This window comes from Argopecten irradians, chromosome 7 (assembly GCF_041381155.1).
Source record: "Argopecten irradians isolate NY chromosome 7, Ai_NY, whole genome shotgun sequence".
NCBI lineage: Eukaryota > Metazoa > Mollusca > Bivalvia > Pectinida > Pectinidae > Argopecten > Argopecten irradians.
In genome coordinates, this window is record NC_091140.1 from 20980826 (window position 1) to 21007692 (window position 26867).

Here is a 26867-nt window from a genome sequence, read left to right on the forward strand (position 1 = left end):
TATAGTTGTGTTTTCTTTTTATGTATATGGAAACCATCACATGGACATGGTTCTTTTTTACCTTATATATATATATATTATAAATGAGCATATCAATAAACAAAAGGTTAAAAATGGCTCGTTTAAATGTTATAAAGATTATTCGTTCTAGTGCAGATGGTGCTTACAAAGATCAGATGACGTAATGCGACTAAATTGAATTGAATTGAAGAGTTTTACGTGCCATTACGTAATCGTTTCGGGGAATGTGACTAGAACGAAAATGGCGATACGGCGTCATCGGATATCGGTATAGATATAACGTCACACACAATATGATAATTACTTCATTTCACGAGGACATGATATGTTCGTTGATCTAATATATATATATATAATATCTATTCAGTGTCTCATTTTAAAGGCCCACCACCTTTCCGGAGCAACATTTAAAGGTTTCTAAAAAACATTAATAACAAAAGAAATATATATCGATGGCTTAAGATGAGGTTACAACACCAAACATATGCAAGATTTCCTGTCTAATGTACGATAAAAGTGGAGATTCATTTCGCTGTTTTGCCGTCTGGCGCAGTGATAGTCAACTACCGCGCGGCATTTAGGACGACGGCGGGAAACATAAAACGACCCGCGTTATGAAAATTAACATTTTATTTATTCTAATTAAACAGTTCTGAAGGTGATGATAAGTGTGCTAGTAAACGTATAGTTAATAACTTCTGCGACTCTACAAAATTATCGATCTCGTTTTACATTCCTATTTTAAAAATTAAAAGCCGTTTCGGAAAGGTAGTGGCCCTTTAACGTTGATGAAATACCTAAATTAAAAGATATGTAAAAGATATGTTTTAGCAAAGGACGTAGCCATCTTACACTTATACCTTGGTAAAATATCCGTATTTCTGATATAAATTTTGCTCAGCATATCATATAACTTGACATTGAACCACTGTCCAGCTGCTTGAGGTCGAGCATTGTGATAAGTGAAAACACCTGAATATAACATAGCGTGAAAAACAACCCCTGGTTCTGCCAACGTCACCAAAGTGCGTATTGTACTCGCTTGTTTAACGTGCGTATCAACGTATCCTCGGCAGTGGACGCAGGCTACACATAAAACATCTGTATCATGCGCATGCGTAACATTATCTCTTTAAAGAGTGGCGTTATTCATTGAGCGCAGACGATCCTCGGCGAAAATCGATAGAAATTAAAACGGGACACATTTCATTTACGGTGGAGAAAAGAGACCTTGTTCAGTTGGAATATTTAACCCGTGAAATAAGGATGAGTAAATCTACTTCACTGGATTTAAATGATGATAACATCGCAACATCTGCGTTTCTTTCCGATAAGGAGGTAAGCTTACGTATCTATATTATTATAAGCTGTGTCCGACAAATACATGTATTGCGGGGGATGCTGTCAATCTCTCTCTTTGTCTGGTAACAGCGTCGATGACGGGGGCATCGGAAGCATTTTAAATTTGTTTAAAATTGATTAAAATGGTTGCAATTATCTGATATTTTTTTTAAATTCAATGTTTTAATTTAATGTGGAATTTATTAAAAATGTTTATGATAAAACATTATGTATATATCCATTTGTCGCGTTTTAGAATGTTTAATTATATTTTTTATGAACATGAACACGTGTTAGATTTACTGAGGTCAGTGCAAATTATACGAAACATTTGGATTTTTGGCGATACAGGAGGATGAAGCTAATACTTTGTTTATTAACGACATGTACAAACATCACCGAGTATAACTATAGACCAGGATTATTTTCAAAGACCATTTGAAAATCTCACTAATTAAATCTCACTTACCCTTGAAATCGATATGTGACAGAATCTTGACATTCTGTCAGTGTCAGTAGTACATAGCATAAAAATACCCCTAAATGAAAAAACACTCTTATATAGTATATAAGGGATATTTTTTTTATATATTTATGCTATATATATTATTGTCAGAACGTTAAGCTCATGTGGTTTGATGAAATTTCAAAACGATTCTTGTTAATTATCATGATTCAGGATCAAATTACATTATGCAGATGACAAGTGTTGAATCACCTCCTCGGGTGTAGACTTGCTCAAGCCCCTTGGAAAATATTATTATGTAAAGTAACAGAATCTACTTTTTAGTGGCTTTTTGTACATAATGTCAAATTTGTCCTTCATACACTATTATCTAGTAACAAGTGTCCTTTAAACTTCAAAGAGAAATACACCTTTATCAAAGACAAAATACAGAGAAATGACCTTTTGGCGTTATAATCAAAATGTCTTTATATAGAGGTGTCCTCCATAGACATGTGTCCTTCATAGACAAGTGTCTTTTATAGACAAGTGTCCTTTATAGACAAGTGTCATTTATAGACAATAAGTGTCCTTTATAGACAAGTGTATTTTATAGACAAGTGTCCTTTATAGAAAGTGTCCTTTATAGAAAGTGTCCTTTATAGACAATGTTTTTATAGACAAGTGTCCTTTATAGACAATGTCCTTTATAGACAAGTGTCCTTTATAGACAAGTGTCCTTTATAGACAAGTGTCTTTATAGACACAAGTGTCCTTTATAGACAAGTGTCTTTTATAGACAAGTGTCCTTTATAGACAAGTGTCCTCTATAGACAAGTGTCCTTTATAGACAAGTGTCTTTTATAGACAAGTGTCCTTTATAGACAAGTGTCTTTTATAGACAAGTGTCCTTTATAGATAAGTGTCCTTTATAGACAAGTGTCCTTTATAAGACAAGTGTCCTTTATAGACAAGTGTCCTTTATAAGACAAGTGTCCTTTATAGATAAGTGTCCTTTATAGACAAGTGTCCTTTATAAGACAAGTGTCCTTTATAGACAAGTGTCCTTTATAGACAAGTGTCCTTTATAGACAAGTGTCCTTTATAGACAAGTGTCCTTTATAGACAAGTGTCCTTTATAGACAAGTGTCCTTTATAGACAAGTGTCCTTTATAGACAAGTGTCCTTTATAGACAAGTGTCCTTTATAGACAAGTGTCCTTCATAGACAAGTGTCCTTTATAGACAAGTGTCCTTTATAGACAAGTGTCATTTATAGACAAGTGTCCTCTAAAGACAAGTGTCCTTTATAGACAAGTGTCCTTTATAGACAAGTGTCCTTTATAGATAAGTGTCCTTTATAGACAAGTGTCCTTTTTAGACAAGTGTCTTTAATAGAAAAATGTCTTTATAAACAAGTGTCCTTTATATTCAAGCATTCGTTATAGAAGTGTCCTTTATAGACAAATGTCCTTTGTAGACAAGTGTCCTTTATAGACAAATGTCTTTTATAGACAGATTTTTTTTATAGACAAGTGTCCTTTATGAAAAAGGCAATTATTCTATATCTAGACAGGTGACTTTGCTATAGATATATGTCCGTTATGGACTGCTGTCTCCTGTATAAGATGTCCTTTATAGACAAATAACCTTTTTATAAAGATATCCTGTATAGAAAGGTTACTTCATGGGTAAGTGACAAGTGTCTCATATATACATTGTCCTTTATAGACAGGTGTGTTTTATAGACATGTGACCTTTATTCAGATAGATATATTCATATTGTATTGCTCAATGAAGTGTCTTTTTATATGTAGGCAAGTGTCTTTTATACAGAGGAAGGTTTTTGCCAGCTGTTTTGGAAAAAAGGACCCCAAGGAAAAATTGGGAAAATATCACCGGTGTTTTTCAAAAATCGGGAAAATATCACCGGTGTTTTTCAAAAATCGGGAAAATTTTATCAGCATTATTTTGTTAAAATTTTCATCACAGTTTTGTAAAGTGTTGTTTTTCAATTGGAAATGGGTCCTTTTACCGTACCCTATAAAGGCCTTGCAAAAACCCTGGAATGGGTCCTTTTACCGTACCCTATAAAGGCCTGGCAAAAACCCTGGAATGGGTCCTTTTACCGTACCCTATAAAGGCCTGGCAAAAACCCTGGAATGGGTCCTTTTACCGTACCCTATAAAGGCCTGGCAAAAACCCTGGAATGGGTCCTTTTACCGTACCCTATAAAGGCCTGGCAAAAACCCTGGAATGGGTCCTTTTACCGTACCCTATAAAGGCCTGGCAAAAACCCTGGAATGGGTCCTTTTACCGTACCCTATAAAGGCCTGGCAAAAACCCTGGAATGGGTCCTTTTTACCGTACCCTATAAAGGCCTGGCAAAAACCCTGGTATTCTATATAGACAGGTTATTCCAATGACCAATGCCTTTTATATAGATGTCTTTTATAGAAAAATGTTCTCTAGACAGAGGTATCCTATATAGACAGGTTACTCAAATGACCAGTTTCTTCGTAGATTAGAGGTCCTTTCTAGATAAATGTTTTTTTATACAGGGGTATCCTTATAGACAGGTAACATTTTGAATTAAAAGAGTAATGAAACAGTGTTCTCTATTGTATATGTTCCTGATATGCCCTTTATATCGAATTGTTCTCTTGTCCTTTATTTACCAGTGTTCCTTATCTGAAGGTTTTTGTTATAGACAGGTATTTTTTAATGGGCATGTGACCTTTATGCAGAGGTACATTCAATTTGTATCCTATATAGACAATGTAACTTACTTCATGGATCAGTGGCTAGTGTTATAAGATGCCCTTGTCTTTTACAGGCAATTGTCTTTATATACAAGTGTCCTTTATACAGCGATGTTCTTTTACAGGGTTTTCCAATGACCAGTCTCTTCTAAATAAGAGGTCCTTTATAGCTAAATGTTCTTTATACAGAGATATCCTAGACTTATCCTTAATGAGTGTCCTCTATATCATATACGTTCATGATAGAAAAATGCCCTTTATGTATATACCAGTGTCCCTTATCTGAAGGTTTAAGGTTTTGTTGTTTTTTGATGGGCATATATATTCTTTATCGCTAGTTATGTATTTGAAGTGTCTTTTGTATGGTTTTAGACAAGGGTCTTTATATATAGAGATATATTCTTTATAGGCCAGTTTACTTGAAGTATATTAGGTGTACTTGTAGTGTGTTTGTTTTTATTATTTACAAGAAATATACAGGCGACACCCTTCAGACTTCTAATTAATTGATGCCATTATCATGGCTAAAGTTATTAAAAACCTGGACTACCACAAACTATGATATCCGGTTGTGGTTTCTAAATGTAGAAGAATGACAATGTCTAGACCACAAACACACATTAAGGAAAGATATAGGGGGTCAAACCTCTTATATTGAGGAAGATATTAATGATAGAAGGAAGGAAAAAAGCTTATATATAGATATATAGACTCGTGGTTATGTAATGCTGAAATAACAGTAAATAGACATATGTCAGAATTCATAGAAATGCAGACATCTGCTGGGAAGAAAATGTGAATTATTAATGTGGTGGGAATTTTTAATCAAAGTCTGATCAAATTCAAAACAGACATTTAAAGGCTCATATATTAGGCGATAATGAGAGTTCTTGATTGTTTGTAGACTGGCTAACTAGTAGCAGTCTCTAGAAACTAAAATTTGACTTGGTATTTCTGTCTCTGCAACAGGTTTCAAACCAGGGGGAGATAATCTAGTGTTAGACGAGTCAGGTGGCCTCACTGGCCTGTCTGGGTTATTTGATAGGTCGTGTGTAAATATTGATAGTTATAGTTCTGACCAAATACATTTGAAAAGATGAATTTGAATATTTAGACATATGCAATTTTTTTTCTCAACTACTCAAAAAATATTTTCATATATAGTGGTGTATATACGTTCATAGATGAATATTAATTCTTCATTTGTCAGAATGATTATTAAGGAAAGTCCATGTAATCAATTATTCAGTTATTTATTATTGGTAACGAACAATAGCCATATTATATGTTACAATTAAAAAGGTGCAGGTGTTGTCAATTTCTAGCCATGACATGTGGATGTTCTATTTCTACTGTAGTTTTCCACTCAACCAAAACAGTCCTGAATAATATAATTAATAGTACTGGTACTTTAATGCTCATTTATGTATTGTCTAAATACAGGTGTCGTAGTCATTATCACTAATGCATTGGAAACTTCACAGGAAAAATACTGCAGCCATGTGCATGTCATCCTTTATTAACTTTATTAGATACTTTAGATATAGTTCAGTCAATGGAATCTTTTAGTTGTGCCTAATTAAGTTGTACAGTAAAACTTCATGGTTACCTTTTATCTTTCAAACACACAACTACCAACTTCAAAAGATTTAGTATCTGAAGTTGTAGGGAAATAAAAGACAACATGGAGAATGTCTAATTTTGTTGCTCATCATGCATCAGATGATAGGCTTCTTACTTTCTGTGTGTGTGGCCTAATAATATAACCCTGAAACAGATGTTCTGTCAAATATTGGGTTATTACAATATATCTTCTTTTTGTCTGCTGAAAATCCAGAAATAATCGTTGTTATTGCTGAATTAACAAGCAAACTCTGCCAAAAAGGATCCGAGCCTTTGACACATTTATCCATGTGACCAAGTTACAAAAAAAAAATCGCTTAAAATTTGTGTCAGTTATTGCATGGAAACCAAGCTTCACTGAACGAAAAACAGCCATAAATGGCGTTTTATGAAAGTGCCGATCTAATTTGGCCAAAGACCTGAAACATTAACGATGTTATTGAACGGATGTTTTTCGTTGATCAAAGGGCTAAATGGGGTTTAATGAAAGTGCCGAGTGAACTCATCCGAGCCCTTGGCACATTTAACCATGTGACCAAGTTACGAAAAAATTGTTTAAGATTTGTGGCAAGAGAACCAAGCATTACAGACAGACAGACGGACTCAAATTAATATCCCCAGTTTCAGTGAAAGCACCTGGATAATAAGTAATGCATGGAAATTGTCTTAGAAGTAATTCATGGGTTTTGATTAGTTTTCCAACTTACGTGAAACCTTCTCCCAACAGAAAGTAGCATATTTGTGTTGTGGCCTGAAAATCCTGAAGGTCAGAGCCCAAGCAGTGGTTTATTTTCCATCAATTTCTTCAAAGTACAGATTTGGTGTCATTGACCATCCCAGGGGGGAACTATTTACTTAAACGTTAGCTCTGGTGATGTTTCTTTCTTAGAAATATTGTACAGAACAGACCAAATATTTTATAAAACACACTAAAAGGAGGATTCAATGTATTGTTAATCTGTCAGGGAGCCCAAGGATTCAATATATTGTGGATGGGTTAGGAAGCCCAAGGATTCAATGTATTGTTAATCGGTCAGGCAGTCCGAGGATTCAATATTGTTTATCTGTCAGGCAGCTCGAGGATTCAATGTATTGTTTTTCGGTCAGGCAACCTGAGGATTCAATATTGTTTATCTGTCAGGCAGCTCGAGGATTCAATGTATTGTTTATTAGTCAGGAAGCCCAAGGATTCAATATATTGTTTATCAGTCAGGCAGCCTGAGGATTCAATATATTGTTTTTCGGTCAGGCAGTCCGAGGATTCAATATTGTTTATCTGTCAGGCAACCTGAGGATTCAATATGTTGTTTTTTTGGTCAGGCAGCCTTGAGGATTCAATATGTTGTTTTTTTGGTCAGGCAGCCTTGAGGATTCAATATGTTGTTTTTTTTGGACAGGCAGCCTTGAGGATTCAATATGTTGTTTTTTCGGTCAGGCAGCCTAAGGAGTCAATATATTGTTTTTTGGTTAGGCAGGCCCGTGGATTCAGTACAGAGGATTCCGCTTATTTGCATAGGTCATTTTCCAGAAGAAAATATGCAAATAACCGGAGTATTCGAATAGGCGGAGATGACATTTTGCACCTCCGTTTGACCCCACACATACACAATGTATGTATGTGAATAGGCAAATAGATATCGTTTCGTTTACTTGATAAATACGTAAATTATTTACACTTAAAACGAACCACAAGTAATTATTTTCGAAGTTGTAAATCGATTTTAATTGTTTAATAACAAAAAAAATATTCCAATATTAGATTCTTTTTTACGTTAGATCGACACGTGAATATTTGAGAAACAGCTAAACGATCGATATCAAATGCAATTAGATTCTACTAAACAGGATTGGATTTGTGTCTACAATTCTAAACCTAAATAATAAACAATTTTACGTACATTTGCCTGGCAAAATGAACTTACGATCGTGATTAAACTTCAAAGTGCCGATCAACTAGTAGTGTTGCTTTTACACATGTGCATATGAATTCGAAAATGGCGGCAGGTGATGAAGCCATGCGTTCACTCGACCTAAATGTCTTTTGAGAATTCTCCCTGTATTGTTGATCTATACGGCGAATAGCTTGATAACATTTCAGAAATTAATGCATATTCAAGTAGCAATGAAACAATTAACGTAGCAAGTATCTTTTGTATCCAAAGCTTACATACTGTACGAAACTTTCGGTAGTCATTGCACGCCGACTTTGCATGCTTTTATGTCTCGTTCAACGAGACGCTTGATACGCACATGTCTGTCGTAGTCAACAAGACTCTGGTTGAACGAGACTACTCATGAATGGAGATTGTTGTAAGGAAGCATGGTTTCTCCAACCGATCGCGAACTAAGGTACGTTACGTTAATAAATAAACATATTTCAAAGTGCAAATGCTTTAATTAGATGTTTGAGTCAGTGAATATACTAAAGTTATGATCAAACCGCTGCTGATGTAAATCGTAACAGCGTCGAATACCTTTGCAGATTCATGCATAAAATAACAAGCCATACGATAACGTTAATCTGTTACCAGGATGATTTCTAGTAAAAGCGAAGTATTTTGAAACATATATCGGCGAATTTCGCTAAAAATATATTGCAAAATTGAAAAATATTCGATTTTATTTTCAGAATTTCCCAAATATTTTATTCAAATAACCGGAGGTCATGTAAAAGTCTATGCAAATACACGGAGTTGAAAAACAAAGATAATGAAGGAAAAAATCGGGACCGCAGAATTTTATCCAAATAACCGAAATATTCGAATAACCGTTATTCGATTATGTGGAGTCCTCTGTACATTGTTTTTCGGTCAGGCAGCCCACCTACACACCATAATAATCCTTAGATGTGTTTACAAACATCACAACTTGGCAGATGCTATCACCAGCTTTGTGATATTGCCCAGCCCCAGAGATTTAGGCTCCTGCTGGGGTGATTTACAGCTGTGGAAGAATAGATTGGTACTGACAGAAAATCGCCAAGGCTGGATTACAAGTATGTCAGCAAAGGTCAAAGAAGGAGATGTTCTAGCTAGAGGTCAATGTTCTGTATTCCTGAGACTTGTGTCAGCGCTTTAACTCATTCCCCCCTGAAATTTTATAATGGACTGGTCTGGTGTTTAATTTGGAAGAGTCTAATTGTGATTTCAGGGAGAGATGAATGTGTTAACTCAGATAACTTAATATGTAATTATTAGTTTAAAAAGATCTAGAGTTTGCATAACTTTTTTTTAATTATATAAAACAAATATTGCTATTGTAACAGGGTGAAATAAGGATCCCTGCATACTTTGTATATGTCATATGGCCTAGGCCTGTTCATAAAGTAATGTTTCCATGCAAAGATGTAAAAAAAAAACCTACAAACCAACTTGCTTTTATGATAAAAAAAAATCATATGGTTTCAGTTTCAAAACAGAATGTGGAATGAGATTGAATTAATTAACCTTCATTACGAAGTTATAAATAAATATCATTCATGAAGATGAATAAATTAGCAAATGTAAATCATGTGTAATAGAAAATATGTTTACATTGATTCCATGTGGTCCATGATTGATACAAAATTAATGAAGATTGAAGGTCAATATCCTCAGTTACAATGATCTGTAAGTGTGCACTACACAAGTTTGATTTCTGTACTGCCCTTAACTTTCTGTACTGCCCTAAACTTTCTGTACTGCCCTTAACTATCTGTACTGCCCTTAACTATATCTATACTGCCCTAAACTATCTGTACTGCCCTTAACTATCTGTACTGCCCTTAACTATCTATACTGCCCTAAACTATCTGTACTGCCCTTAACTATCTGTACTGCCCTTAACTATCTGTACTGCCCTAAACTATCTGTACTGCCCTTAACTATCTGTACTGCCCTTAACTATCTGTACTGCCCTAAACTATCTGTACTGCCCTTAACTATCGGTACTGCCCTAAACTTTCTGTACTGCCCTTTGATTTCTGTACTGCCCTTAACTATCTGTACTGCCCTAAACTTTCTGTACTGCCCTTAACTATCTGTACTGCCCTTAACTATCTATACTGCCCTAAACTATCTGTACTGCCCTTAACTATCTGTACTGCCCTTAACTATCTATACTGCCCTAAACTATCTGTACTGCCCTTAACTATCTGTACTGCCCTTAACTATCTGTACTGCCCTAAACTTTCTGTACTGCCCTTAACTATCTGTACTGCCCTTAACTATCTGTACTGCCCTAAACTTTCTGTACTGCCCTTAACTATCGGTACTGCCCTAAACTTTCTGTACTGCCCTTAACTATCTGTACTGCCCTTACTATCTGTATCTTAACTATCTGTACTGCCCTAAACTTTCTGTACTGCCCTTAACTATCTGTACTGCCCTTAACTATCTGTACTGCCCTAAACTTTCTGTACTGCCCTTAACTATCTGTACTGCCCTTAACTATCTGTACTGCCCTTAACTATCTGTACTGCCCTAAACTTTCTGTACTGCCCTTAACTATCTGTACTGCCCTAAACTTTCTGTACTGCCCTTAACTATCTGTACTGCCCTTAACTATCTGTACTGCCCTAAACTTTCTGTACTGCCCTTAACAATCTGTACTGCCCTTAACTATCTGTACTGCCCTTAACAATCTGTACTGCCCTTAACTATCTGTACTGCCCTAAACTTTCTGTACTGCCCTTAACTATCTGTACTGCCCTAAACTTTCTGTACTGCCCTTAACTATCTGTACTGCCCTTAACTATCTGTACTGCCCTTAACTATCTGTACTGCCCTTAACTATCTGTACTGCCCTACTAATCTTTACTGTACTAAACTTTCTGTACTGCCCTTAACTTTCGGTACTGCCCTTAACTATCTGTACTGCCCTTAACTATCTGTACTGCCCTTAACTATCTGTACTGCCCTAAACTTTCTGTACTGCCCTTAACTATCTGTACTGCCCTTAACTATCTGTACTGCCCTTAACTTCCTGTACTGCCCTAAACTTTCTGTACTGCCCTTAACTATCTGTACTGCCCTTAATGCTAGGTTTACACTATGTTCCCGGCGGCCACGGCAGCCCCGTTTGCCCGAAACGTAGTACGCCGTGGAATTTTGGTTGTTTTTCTCTCTCTATTCAAATTGAGCTAGGTCTTGCGAAGTTTTGCCACGGTCTTTATGGATTACGTGGTGGACCGTGGATATAAGGGAAAGGACTGCTCAAGGAGGTTAAAGGTACACTACGGTTTCCGTACGGTCTACCAAGGATACCACTACGTTCTCTCTAGGACCTCTACGATCTGATAAGGTCTGCTACGTTTTGCACGTTTTGATCAAGATCTTATACGTTTATCAAGGTTCGCCAAGGCTTACTAGGGATGAAAGTCTGATGACGGACTCTTTGGAGCAGGTGTAAGCCCAGAGTATTAAAGTTGAATGGAAATAATCAGAAATGAAACGATATCTATTGCTGAAAATTTCTTTCAAACACATCTTGATTCCAAAATGTATTAAAAGAAAAGAAAAATCTTAACTAGATTTGGTAAAAATATATCATTATCAATTTATCATATATTTAATGCATTATATATCAGCTAAGTAATAGGAGACAGTAGTTTAATATGGCAATGTGTTTCTATGCAGATCTTTTTTATGTTATGGTTCTCACTTAATAGGCTTTTTTTGTAAGAACAGCTTTGGTATAATTTGATGGTTAAAATGTGTTTGATAATGACTATTTCTAGTAATCATTAATACAAATACTCCATGAAGTATCAAATATGTACCAGACCAACCAATGGTACTCCATCATATATTACTTGCAACGTAAGACCGTAATATGACGCAATACGCCGAAGCGCGTCGAGCTTTCAACCGATAAAAGCGGTGATGTGCCTTACCAGAACGCATCGAAACGGTGACCATCCACCTTGGCTTGCCGTGAAAATCGTGACAAACCTGGATAAAACGGGACAAAGCATACAGCCAGTCTGCATCAACCTTGATAAAACGTGTCAAAACGCAACAGAACGTTACAAAACTTGAAAGCACCGTGAGTTTCTGGGGAACATGCTTGCTGCCCGTTCGACCACGGACTGTCTGCAAGTTCTGTTATGGCTTCATACGCACAGTTACCTTTTGTTGCATCAATCCCGTTTTATTACGTCACGTTACGTTTACCATCTGTACCGTGGCTGCCGTGGCAAATTTTTTGACAGTTTAAAAATCTGGCACGGCATCCACGGTAATCACGGCGGCTCACGTCCTCCTGCATTGTTTCACGTTGTGTTGCAGTCATCACGTTTTGTCCACGGTGGCCTGAAACGGGGCTGCCGTGGCCGCCGGGAACATAGTGTAAACCTAGCATAACTATCTGTACTGCTCTATTTCAGCCAAGAACAATTTGCTGTAGTTGAATCTTTGCCCTTCAAATCCATAAATCAATGGTCAAGGGTAAACTTTTAGGATATCACAGAATGATTTTATTGGGTTGAATGTACACTGTATCTGGAACCTTTTAGGATATCACAGAATGGTTTTATTGGGTGGAATGTAATCTGTATCTGTAACTTTGGGAATATCACAGAATGGTTTTATTGGAATTGAATGTAATCTGTATCTGTAACTTTGAGAATATCACAGAATGGTTTTATTGGGTTGAATGTACTCTGTATCTGTAACCTTTTAGGATATCACAGAATGGTTTTATTGGGTTGAATGTACTCTGTATCTTTAACTTTGAGAATATCACAGAATGGTTTTATTGGGCTGAATGTACACTGTATCTGTAATTCTAATTATCTCTAGCAGACTTAGAACACATTTGTATGTGGCACCAGCTTGTCTGTTTATTCAAACATTTTGAAATCAGACCCTACCTTGCCCAATCAATATGTTTATCTATCTATCTTTGTATATCTAAAGAATGATATTTATTGTTTGTTGTTTACTGGTGTGTAAACTGCATTTTAAGCCCACCATCATTAGATGGTGGGCTATTCAAATCGCTTTTTGTCCGTGGTCCGTGGTCCGTCCTTCCGTCCGTCCGTCCGTCCTTCCGTCCGTTAACATTTCTTGTTACCGCTATTTCTCAGAAAGGGCTGAAGGGATCTTTCTCAAATTTCATATGTAGGTTCCCCTAGGGCCCTAGTTGTGCATATTGCATTTTAGGACGGATCGGTCAACAAGATGGCCACCAGGCCGCCATCTTGGATTTTGATAGTTAAAAGTTTGTTACCGCTATTTCTTAGAAAATACTGAAGGGATCTCTCTCAAATTTCACATGTAGGTTGCCCTAGGGCCCTAGTAGTGCATATTGCATTTAAGGACGGATCGGTAAACAAGATGGCCGCCAGGCCGCCATCTTGGATTTTGGTAGTTAAAGTTTGTTACCGCTATTTCTCAGAAAGTACTGAAGGGATCTCTCTCAAATTTCACATGTAGGTTGCCCTAGGACCCTAGTTGTGCATATTGCATTTTGGGATGGATCCGTTAACAAGATGGCCGCCAGGCCGCCATCTTGGATTTTGGTAGTTAAAGTTTGTTACCGCTATTTCTCAGAAAGTACTGAAGGGATCTCTCTCAAATTTCACATGTATGTTCCCCTAGGGCCCTAGGTGTGCATATTGCATTTTGGGACAGATCGGTTAACAAGATGGCCGCCAGGCCGCCATCTTGGATTTTGGTAGTTAAAGTTTGTTACCGCTATTTCTCAGAAAGTACTGAAGGGATCTCTCTCAAATTTCACATGTAGGTTGCCCTAGGGCCCTAGGTGTGCATATTGCATTTTGGGACAGATCGGCGGCCGCCATCTTGGATTTTGGTAGTTAAAGTGTGTTACGCTATTTCTCAGAAAGTACTGAAGGGATCTCTCTCAAATTTCACATGTAGGTTGCCCTAGGGCCCTAGTTGTGCATATTTCATTTTGGGACCAATCGGTCAACAATATGGCCACCAGGCCGCCATCTTGTATTTTGATAGATGAAGTTTGTTACCGCTATTTCTCAGAAAGTACTGAAGGGATCTCTCTCAAATTTCACATGTAGGTTTCCCTAGGGCCCTAGTTGTGCATATTTCATTTTGGGACCAATCGGTCAACAAGATGGCCGCCAGGCCACCATCTTGGATTTTGATAGATAAAGTTTGTTACCGCTATTTCTCAGAAAGTACTGAAGGGATCTCTCTCAAATTTCACATGTAGGTTTCCCTAGGGCCCTAGTTGTGCATATTGCATTTTGGGAGACCGAACGATCAACAAGATGGCCGCCAGGCCACCATCTTTGATTTTGATAGTTAAAGTTTGTTACTGCTATTTCTCAGAAAGTACTGAAGGGATCTCTCTCAAATTTCACATGTAGGTTGCCCAAGGGCCCTAGTTGTGCATATTTCATTTTGGGACCAATCGGTCAACAAGATGGCCACCAGGCCACCATCTTGGATTTTGATATTTAAAGTTTGTTACCGCTATTTCTCAGAAAGTACTGAAGGGATCTCTCTCAAATTTCACATGTAGATTCCCCTAGGGCCCTAGTTGTGCATATTGCATTTTGGGACGGATTGGTCAACAAGATGGCCACCAGGCCGTCATCTTGGATTTTGATAGTGTAAGTTTGTTACCGCTATTTCTCAGAAAATACTGAAGGGATATGTTTCAAATTTCATGTGCAGGTTCCCTTTGGTCCCTAGTTATGCATGTTACTATTTTGGGACCGATCCGGTCAACAAGCAAGATGGCCGGACAGGCCACCATTTTGAATTTTGATAATGAAGTTTGGTTAACGCTATTTCTCAGAAAGTACTAAAGATGTAGGTTCCCTAGGGCCCTAGTTGTGCATATTATACATTTTGGGGACCGATCGGTTAAACAAGATGGCCACAGGCCGCCATCTTGGATTTTGTATTTAAAGTTTGTTATCGCTTTTTATACTCAGAAAGTACTGAAGGGATCTCTCTCAAATTTCACATGTAGGTTCCCTAGGGCCCTAGTTGTGCATATTGCATTTTGGGACGGATCGGTCAACAAGATGGCCACCAGGCCGTCATCTTGGATTTTGATAGTTTAAGTTTGTTACCGCTATTTCTCAAAGTATGAAGGATCTTTCACTGAAGGGATATGTTGTTTATCAAATTTCATTATTCCCTTTGGTCCCTAGTTATGCATAACATTTTGGGATCGATCGGTCTTTAACACACAGATGGCCGACATAGGTGTTTACATAACATTTGATTTTGATATGAAGTTTGTTATACACAGGTGGCCTCTCAGAAAGTACTGAAGTGTATCTCTATAAATTTCACATGTGTGTCTTTATACCCCTAGTGTTTTTACACAGGTTGTCATTATTTCACAGTTGGTCTTATATACAAAGATGTTGTCTTTATATACAGGCAGTCACTTATACACAGGTTGATTGTCATTATACACACAGTTTCTTTATACACAGGTTTTGGGGATCTCATTTACACAGGTGGTCTTTATACTGAGGTAGATCTTTGTTCAATTGGAGTTTCTTTTATTCATATACACAGGTTGTCTTAGGACACAGTTGTGGACACCATACATATTGGTCATTATACACAGGTGGTCATTTATACACATGATGGTCTTTTATTCTTGTTAAATTTACACATGGTATGAAGTTTTGTCATTATACACAGGTTTTTTATAAACAATTTGAAGGGACACAAATTTCACATGACGTTACAGGGCCCTGTTTTTATACACATTTTGGGACTTTATACACAACATGATGGCCGCCAGGCTTTATACACATCTTGTCTTTATACACAGTTGTTTTATACACAGATGTTTTATTAACACAGGGATGGTCTTTAACACAGGTGTTTTATAAGCAGAGTGTCTTTATACACAGATCTTTATACACAGGTGTCTTTATACACAGGTGGTCAGTTTACACACAGTTTCATTATACACAGGTGTCATTATACACAGGTGGTTCTTTAGCAGCTGTAACACAGCAGGTTTACTGTTTTTTTTAACACATTTTCCTCAGTTTACTTTAAATTTTCAGGAAGCTTTTTAAGGTACAATTGATTAGGTGTCATTTTGCTGTCTTATAGAGGATGGTCTAGTAAAGGGACAAACATGGTATTAAAAATGTCCTTTTACACAGATGGTCTTTATATAGAGTTTTACTTAAAACAGGTTCCTTTATGTAAGATTCTTACGGTAAACAAGTTGACAGTATACACATAGTCAGTCAGTTTTTATACATAGGTTTATTAAAACTTGTATCAAATGGGGTTGTTTTGTCTTTATACACATGTTTTATAAACGAGTGCTCTTTATAGCATGTGTTTGATTGTACTTTACCCACTAATGTTTTCAAAGTACATGAAGTTTTCATTTAACATTCCTTGAAATTAGGTTCCTTTACTTAAAACAGTGGTCTTTAAATTTGGCATTTACAGATTTTAAGGATGGCTCCTAATCTTATGATTTTTTCTTAAAACAGTTTTTAATGTTTTTTCTACTAAAGTACAATTAAGTTAACAGAATGTTTCATGAAACTGGACCCATATACATAACTAAGTGAATAGAATTTAACACATGGCTTTACCAAATTATCTGATGAAATGGTCTTTATTCAGATATTTGATGTTTTATACATTTGGTAATTAAAATGTGTGTAGTATTTTAGGACTATCAAAAGATGCCATTTTAGATATGTTATTGCATACATATTTACAAATACACTGTATCTTTCAAATGCATGTAGGTTCCACATGTGGAAACATAGAATTCATTTTATGGTTTTTAGGGTGGTCCAAATTGTTGATTTTAAACAGTGTGTCTTCAACACAGGCATGTATCAGTACATCTTAAACATGCTGTTTTATACCCTTGATACTTCGACTAATCAGGTTTTTTATAATACATTCCCCCAGTGAGTTTTAAGGTAATATACAAATTTCAAAAATCAGAAGATCCTTTAAATGTGTCTTCAGGGTTAAATCTAATTAGATCACTTGTGGGTAAACTAAAAGTGGTTGAGACACAGTGCTTTAAGGGTTTTGGAGATTTTAAAACACAGTTAGGTTTAGGTTCTCAAAAATTTTTAATCATTGGTCCCTTTATCAGGCTGTTTTTTTTGGGTCTATACATATCCCCAGAATCAGTTCTGATTTTATATTTATGGTTTTTCTAAATTGTTAGGTTTTAAAAGATCTACTGGATCTCCCAGATATCACATGAGTTTGTTTTATATTCTTTCTAACATTGAGGTTTAAATGGCCGCCAGATCTATTGACATTTTATACCCCAAATCATTCTGAGTTTGTATACACAATTTATTTGTATTTTTCTAACTATTGTATTTAAAAGTCTCGGATTACTTCAGTGGTCTTTATCCATTTCTTGTTTGTATTTATATCTAACATATTGTAGGTTTACTAAAGATCTATTTATATTCCCAGAAACAGTGGTCTTTTGTATACATATTTTTCTTAACTATTGTAACAGTGTCTTAAAAGATCTTATAAATGGTCTATCTCCCAAATCATGTTTGTAGTTTTTTATACACATTTTTCTAACTAGGTGGATTTTATACACATGGTTTAAAAGATGGTCTTTATACACATGTCCCAGAATCTTTTTTTTATCTTAATCTTGGATTAACTAGTTAGAGTTTTAAAAATGTCTTACTAAGATGTGGTCTCTCCACATGTGACCATTACAGTTTTGTTTATACACATTTATTCTTTAAAAATGGCCGTAGGGTCGCCATTATTTTGGTTTATAGTGTGTTACAATTTCTCAAAAATAAGTCTTACTGAAGGGATCTTTTAAATTTAACATGTCATTTCTAAGTAGTTTAGTTGTCTTTATAATTGGTCTCTGGATACCACCAAACAGGTCAACAAGATTCCGAGGCCGCCATTTATATACACATGTCTTTATAGTTAAGTTTGTCTATGCTATATTCTCAGAAAGTTACTGAAGGGATCTATAAAATTTCATATGTATTCTGAGTTTGTGCATATACACATTCTTACTAACTTTTGTATCGGTTTAAAAGATGGCTTATACACACTTTAGGCAAGTGTCATTCTGAGTTTGTTTTATACACAGTAGTTTTTTAACTTTTATACTCAGAAAAGTATAAGTGATCTTTATACACATGTCCTTAAAAGATGGTCACATGGTAGGGTCTTATAATACACATTTGTCTTTTTACCATCGGTCAACATTGATGGCCGCCAGGGTGTCTTTTACAATGTCTTTGGATATCACAGGGTGTCTTTATACACATTTTACTCAAAAAATGTGTCTTTTATACACAGGTTTTAACACATTTGGTCTTTATACACATCTCTTACTAATATGGTCTTTAACATTTTGGAAAAAAACAACAAATTATTATTAATCATTGGTTTTGGGGCCCAATATTTGATGATTAAATCAAAAGAAGAAGCTTTGTCTAGATTGGAGTTCCCTTGTTTATATCCATCTTGACTCAATTAGGACCCCAACTTGAGGACACCAACATATATGTATCGGCTAAAACTGTATTTCATCTAAACATGATGAACGTTTTTTCTGGCATTCTGTTAACTCCCTAAATTATGACTATAAGTGAGCAATCAGCCTGATATTCTATTAAAGTACAATTACCAGTCATGGTTTTGATTGTAATTCCTGTATTTTTTAATATACTTTACAAAAAATATGTGAACATAGAAAATGTCATATGTATAGTCAGATGTAGACCACGTGCACCCAGGACGAAAAAGAAAAAATGGTCCATAATAGCAGTGTTCGGTATAAACCAAACTAGTTTTATGAAACAGGTGGTCATTATACACAGGTGGTCTTTATACACGAGTGGTCTTTATACACAGGGTGGTCTTTATACACGGGTGGTCTTTATACACGGGTGGTCTTTATATACGGGGTGGTCATTATACATGGGTTATCATTATACACAGGTGGTCTTTATACACAGGTTGTCATTATACACGGGTGGTCTTTATACACGGGTGGTCATTATACACAAGTGTTCATTATAAACAGGTTGTCATTATACACAGTGGTGGTTTTTATACACAGGTTGTCATTATACACGGGTGGTCTTTATACACGGTTGGTCATTATACACAAGTGTTCATTATAAACAAGTTGTCATTATACAGGGTGGTCTTTATACACGGTTGGTCATTATACACAAGTGTTCATTATACACTGGTTGTCATTATACACAGGTGGTCTTTATACACAGGTTGTCATTATACACAGGTGGTCTTTATACACGGGTGGTCTTTATACACATGTGGTCTTTATACACATGTGGTCTTTATACACGGGTGGTCATTATACACAAGTGTTCATTATAAACAGGTTGTCATTATACACGGGTGGTCTTTATACACAGGTTGTCATTATACACAGGTTGTCATTATAAACAGGTGTTCATTATACACATGTTGTCATTATACACAAGTTGTCATTATACACAGGTTGTCATTATATACACACATTATACAGTTGTCATTATACACAGGTTGTCATTATACACAGGTGGTCATTATACACAAGTGTGTCTTTATACACAAGGTGTCATTTCATTATAAACAGGTTGTCATTATACACAGGTGGTTCAGCAGCTGTGGCAGGTTTCACTGTTTTATGTTTACTTAAAATTTTCAGGAAGCTGTTTTCGCTACAATTGATTCGTCACACCTGTCTATAGAGGATGTAGTAAAGGGACAAACATGGTATAAAAAATGTCCTTTGTACACAGATATTCTTTATATAGAGTTTCTTAAAACTTCCTTTATGTAAGAAATTGACAGTAGACAGTAGTCAGTCCTTAATATAGAGGTTATTAAAACTGCATCAAATGGGGTTGTTTTGTCTATTCTTTTAAAACGAGTGCTCTTTATAGCAGATTTGATTGTACCTTACCCCTAATTGTTTTCAAAGCCCATGCCCATTTCATGAACATTCCTTGAATTTACGGAATCCTTTAACTTAAAATTCTCCATCGAAAAGCATTACAGATTTTAAGGTTGGCTCCTAATCTTATGATTTTTTCTTAATTTTTGTAATGTTTTGCTACGGGGACAATTAAGTTAAGGAATGTTCATGAAACTGGACCCATATTGTTTATCTGTTGAGAGTGAATAGAATTTAATTCTGCCAAATTAAGCTGATGAAATGTCATTTATTCAGATATTTGGTTTGTTTTATGGTATCATTTGGTAATAAAATGTGCAGTATTTTAGAGAGAAGTGATCAAAAGAGCCATTTCAGATAATAGCATACATATATACATACACTGTATCTTAGATGCATGTAGGCACAATGGAAACATGAATTCATTTTAATGTTTTTAGCCAAATTGTTGACTTATTATTATTATCACACTGGCATGTCTCAGTACATCCTAAACATGCTGAAAATACCCTTGATCTCGACTGTCAGAGTTTAATACATTCCCCCTGAAAATTGATAATATACTATTCCAGCCATTAAATCAGAAAAGTCCAAATGTGTCTTCAGGGTGACGGGGTTAAATCTAATTAGATCACTTGTGGGTAGGAACTCGAAAGTCGTTGAGACATTCTTTAATTCTGGAGGATTTTAAACTGCTTTTAAACAAATTCCTCACTGAATTTCTAACTATTGTAGGTTTAAAAGATCAATGGATATCTCCCAGAATCCTTCTGAGTTTGTATTTATATTTTTCTAACTATTGTAGGTTTAAAAGATCTCTGGATATCTCCCAGAATCCTTCTGAGTTTGTATTTATATTTTTCTAACTATTGTAGGTTTAAAAGATCTCTGGATATCTCCCAGAATCCTTCTGAGTTTGTATTTATATTTTTCTAACTATTGTAGGTTTAAAAGATCTCTGGATATCTCCCAGAATCCTTCTGAGTTTGTATTTATATTTTTCTAACTATTGTAGGTTTAAAAGATCTCTGGATATCTCCCAGAATCCTTCTGAGCATCAATACAAGAGTCACAATTTTAGGTGTAATTGTTTTCATGTTAACAGATATTTAGTTGGCTTGTAAAATGTACGATTTGGATGGTCTCCAACAGTACATTGAAAGTTGGAGAGCTCATCTTAATCGAACTGGTTGTAAAACAAGCAATACGAATTATGGTAATCAGTTATGTGCATATAGTATTTTTTAATCTGTTTTTGAAACTGAAAACTATATACATATGATTATGCTAAAAACTTACAGAAGTGCATTGGCCAAATTGAGGTGTGGAGTGGCACCAATTAGACTTTAAACTGGCCAATATGAACGTTTACTAGAACATGAACGAACTTGTTTTTATTGTTTGGAAAATGTAGAATCAGAAACTCATGTGCTTTGTAAAATAACAGCCAAAACCTGCTCTGAGATTTTGAAAAAGTGCCATGAATGAATATATAAGTAGTGATGCTCTGCTACTAGGTTATTCTATTTGATACCTGTAAAGTGAAATTAGTATGTACATAATGTGCCTGTTCTACCATATGATTCCGAACTTAATGACATTTTGGAATTTTATTAACAGATGTGTATCTATTAATACCCTGATTTGACTTTGATGTGGAGATCCGCGACTTCTAGGTAAAGTCAGACCCAACCACTCTCACTTGTCTCCTGAACTAAAGCCATACATATATATATATATACATTATATTTACTCTTTTTAAAGTGGCTTTTTATGATTGGTATCCTTTAGTGTTTTAATATGATTGTAAATCATGGAAGGTGAGACAATAATAAAATATCTTATCTTTTCTTATCTTACCATTGCCCTAACTCCCATTTAGATTTCAAAATAAACAGAATACATTTAACATCGGATACTTAAATGAAGCTTATAGATTTGATAACAAGATAAATATGTAATCATCAGCAACATTAAAACAGCATCATGTTTAGGAATGTTACTATTTAAAATGTCTTCCTACTGTTATACCATTTAACAAATATTATTTTACCCCATCAAACGGATTAACTCTGTAATTCAGTTGTCTCCTTCAAATGGTGTCCTCATATAATAAGGTGTCTCCTTAATCTTAGACATCATTTAATGCTTGCTGTTTAATTATCTCCTTAACATCCATCCTTATGTGACCTTCCTTGGCTATTGATGTCTCCTTGACATAGATTTTGATTCGAAGTTCACTTTTCTTCTTGACATATATCATGATATGACCTTGACTGTTGATGTCTCCTTGACACCCATCCTGATATGACCCCGACTGTTGATGTCTCCTTGACACCCATCCTAATATGACCTTGGCATACTTGCCAATCTTTTAGCCAACCATCATCAGATGGTTGGCTATTCAAATCGCCTTTCGTCTGTGGTCCGTCGTCCGTCCTTCCATTTATAATTCTCGTTACCGCTATTTCTCAGAAAGTACTCAAGGGATCTTTTTCAAATTTGATATGTAGATTCCCCTAGGGCTCTAGTTTTGCATATTGCATTTTTGGACCGATCGGTCTACAAATGGCCGCCAGGCAGGTCATGACCTTGTCCTTTACATTGGTTTCATTGTTACAGAAAGCGCTTGATGTTGCCTCTTCAAATGACACCAGCAGCTGTAGTGATTCCATGGCGACCGGAGATGAAACGTCCCGTGGGAACTGGTCTGGACGGTTGGATTTTTTCTTGTCCTGTGTGGGATATGCTGTTGGACTTGGAAATATCTGGCGGTTTCCATATCTATGCTACAAAAGTGGCGGAGGTACAACATTTTTATAGGAATTCTGAAAATCTGGGATTTTACCCATTTAACAAGTCATGAAATTATCATTTTTTGGGGGTTTTTTTGTGTTCATTTTTTGTTTTGGCTTTTAACAGGTGCTTTCATGATACCCTACGTTATATTTCTGGTGCTGTGTGGCATTCCAATGGTTTTCCTGGAAGTGACCTTTGGTCAGTTCGCCAGTCTTAGTCCTGTGTCAATATGGAGGATCTGTCCATTGTTTAAAGGTAAATAGTAAAACAGATAAAAACATTTCTTTGATCGATTATTTTATCTTAGCATAAACAAAATTTTGCATCTTCAGTATTTTAAACACATTCATGAATGCATAGTTTCATAATGAAGTGTTTTTCTGACAAATCTGCATTCATGTAGACTTCATATAATTATTCATGTATAACATTTAAATTACCAATCCATCTCTCTCACGATATCACATGAAAGTATCCACTTGAATAGTAATTTTGTCGGGTATTGACTTTGTATAACATTACCTGGACTTTATATTACCCGTATCTATTGTTTTATAGGTGTAGGTTATGGAATGGTGATTGTGTTGGATATTGTCTGTATAACATTACCTGGACTCTATATTACCTGTATCTATTGTTTTATTGGTGTGGGTTATGGAATAGTGATTGTGTCTGGTATTGTCTGTGTATAACATTACCTGGACTCTATATTACCTGTATCTAATGTTTTATAGGTGTGGGTTATGGAATGGTGATTGTATCAGGTATTGTCTGTGTATACTATAACATCATTATTACCTGGACTCTGTATTACCTGTATCACTCCCTACGATTGGTCTTGCCCTGGAGTTTGTGTCACAACTGGTGGAACACGGAACATTGTTACCTAAGAACGAATACCAACAACACTGTATCCAACATTAATGGTTCATCTACATACAACCTCACCATGGTAACGGAACTTCTCAACAGTTCATCAACTTACAATCTTACCAATGTCGAAACCGTTACAGCATCCAGAGGAAATACATCTAGTGTATTGAAGAAAACAGCCAGTGAAGAGTTTTGGCAGTAAGTCTCAAAATTTAATAAGTCCTAAGGCCTATCCTGTAGTGCAGAGTTATGCCCCTTTTTTACTAAATATTAAAACAACTACTACTCCTAAACTACTGGAAGGATTTGAACAAAACTTGAATGGCAGTAATCCTTATACAGTGTAAATGTGTGTAATCTATATCATAACATAACCTTCACCTTTTTTCAGAGTTATGCCCCTTTATTATAAAATAATGGAAAAAAAAAACCTCCCCCTAAACTGTTGGACGAATTTCAATGAAATTTGGTAGCAGCAATCCTTATATAGTGCAGATCTATAACGAAAATACTGATGTTTTGTACAGACGTGGGGTCCTACAGCTGTCTAAGGGTATAGAGGATATGGGCGATCTGCGGTGGGACCTTCTCATCTGTCTGTTCATCGCCTGGGTGGTGGTGTTCCTCTGTTTATGTAAAGGCATTAAGTCATCTGGCAAGGTAAGTACACCAATTAGTAGGTGCTTATATCTATACCAGTGTGTATAGTGGCAATAACACATGTAGATATCTCCTCATCTCACTAACTGTAGGTTTTGTCAGATTATCACATCCAATCATCAGTTAGCGTGTACTATGTACACCTATTGCTCATGAAGGCTTCCTTGGATGTTGTAGGTGTACTTGTCTTTGTTTTTGTCTGTCAATTATCATTTGCTGTGAATAAACCATCTTTATTTATCATCTTATTTACTTTTTGTGGCCAAATGATTAAGATGTCCGGACATATTACCACAAGCACTGCACCTTTGGACCACGAGTTAGAATCTTATATGGGGCAGTTGCCAGGTACTGACTGCTGGTTGGTGTTTTTTCTCTGGGTGAACCAACTTTTCTCCATCATCTAAATCTGGCACCTACGTCCTTAATAGAATGTTAAATTTATCAAATCAAACCAAATTTGTTTTTGTTATAAAGTGGCAGAGGGTTTAGCTGAAAAGTTCATAATCAGTTTTTCAGCTATATAAGTGGTAAAAAATTCAATTATTTCAAATTATTGTCTTGTCTAACTTCAATATTTTCTATTTCCTGCATTATTAAAGAAGCCTTTGTTGTCTGGAATTTTACTGATATAATTTACAGAACATCATTTTCTATAACGAAAAGTAAATTATATTTCCATATAATCTCCCTATCACCAAAGGCAAGATATTCTAAGGTGGTGCGTAGACAATCTGGTGGGGGTAGATTTTGGAAACATGCCTATAAACTCTACATGTTAATAACAGTGAACAGTGTATATGATAGATACATAGCAGGAGGGCTATTTACAAAACATCCAAATATTAGATTATGATCAAAAGGAATTAGATTTAATATAAAGGGAAAACAAGCAACCCATCAAAACAAATCTGTTTACAGAATATCAAAAACATTTACCAGTCTCCCAAAACATTGTTCTGATATGCGACATAATTCTTGATTTTGTGAAAACACATACATTGCCGAACTACATACAGGGGAGATCGTCCTATAAATGACCTAAGCTGTTCTTAGGATGTTAAATTAAGCTCAATTAACCAACTAACCATCTTATAGATTAATGGATGGTTATAATGTGAAATTTAAGGCAAGACACTCTCTTGATCTCCAGAATGTTGAATCTAAAAGTATTTAAAAAGTGTGAAGGAATTGATTTTGAAACAACAAGTTAAACTTGCTAATATTTGAATTTTCATCACAACTAGGGGATCATTCTGAGATTTTAAACAGACATGTTGTAAAATTGATAAATTGAAATCAAGCATGAATAAAAAAAAAAAACTGGTGTGACTTGTAACCTTTAATCGGTCAAGGGGCCTCATTGCTGAAATACATGAAAGATCCACATGGTCCCAACAAAGTGTTGTTGAAATGTGCCACCATCTTGAAAACACTGAACTTCTTCTCAAAGTTCATACCGGTGCGATTTGGCTGAAACTTGCATGAAATGATCCTGACATGGTCCCGACAAAGTGTTGTTATTTTTCGGGTCGATCCGAAATCCAAGATGGCCGCCACAGCCGCTATCTTGAAAACACATTTTGAACTTCTTCTCAAGTTCTACCAGTGCGATTTGGCTGAGACTTGCCTGAAATGATCCTGACATGGTCCCGACAAAGTGTTGTTATTTTTCGGGTCGATCCGAAATCCAAGATGGCCGCTACAGCCGCCATCTTGAAAACACATTTTGAACTTCTTCTCAAGTTCTACAAGTGCGATTTGGCTGAAACTTGCATAAAAATGATCCTGACATGGTCCCGACAAAGTGTTGTTATTTTTCGGGTCGATCCGAAATCCAAGATGGCCGCCACAGCCGCCATCTTGAAAACACATTTTGAACTTCTTCTCAAGTTCTACCGGTGCGATTTGGCAGAAACTTGCATGAAATGATCCTGACATGGTCCTGACAAAGTGTTGTTATTTTTCGGGTCGATCTGAAATCCAAGATGGCCGCCACAGCCGCCATCTTGAAAACACATTTTGAACTTCTACTCAAGTTCTACCGGTGCGATTTGGCTGAGACTTGCATGAAATGATCCTGACATGGTCCCGACAAAGTGTTGTTATTTTTCGGGTCGATCCGAAATCCAAGATGGCCGCCACAGCCGCGATCTTGAAACAACATTTTGAACTTCTCAAGTGCTACCAGTGCGATTTGGCTGAAACTTTCATGAAATGATCCTGACATGGTCCCGACAAAGTGTTCTTATTTTTCGGGTTGATCTGAAATCCAAGATAGCCGCCCCAGCTGCCATCTTGAAAACACATTTTGAACTTCTTCTCAAGTTCTACCGGTTCGATTTGGCTGAAACTTGCATGAAAGGAGCCTGACATGGTCCCAACAAAGTGTTGTTACATCTCTGGTTGATCCCCAATCGAAGATGGCAACCATGAGGCATGACACTATATCTAATT

General features: G+C 36.1%; 1 protein-coding gene across 1 annotated transcript in view; it reads left to right on the forward strand.

The window, feature by feature from the left end:
• Nucleotides 1-1133: 1133 nt before the first annotated feature.
• Nucleotides 1134-26867, forward strand: part of LOC138327819 (sodium- and chloride-dependent glycine transporter 1-like) — a 56931-nt gene continuing 31197 nt past the window's right edge. The window contains exons 1-5 of the mRNA XM_069274214.1: nucleotides 1134-1359; nucleotides 22701-22884; nucleotides 23001-23132; nucleotides 23612-23948; nucleotides 24278-24410. Of these exons, the coding sequence (XP_069130315.1) occupies nucleotides 1288-1359; nucleotides 22701-22884; nucleotides 23001-23132; nucleotides 23612-23948; nucleotides 24278-24410 (858 nt within the window). The 5' untranslated portion in view covers nucleotides 1134-1287. The remainder of the gene's footprint in view (nucleotides 1360-22700; nucleotides 22885-23000; nucleotides 23133-23611; nucleotides 23949-24277; nucleotides 24411-26867) is intronic.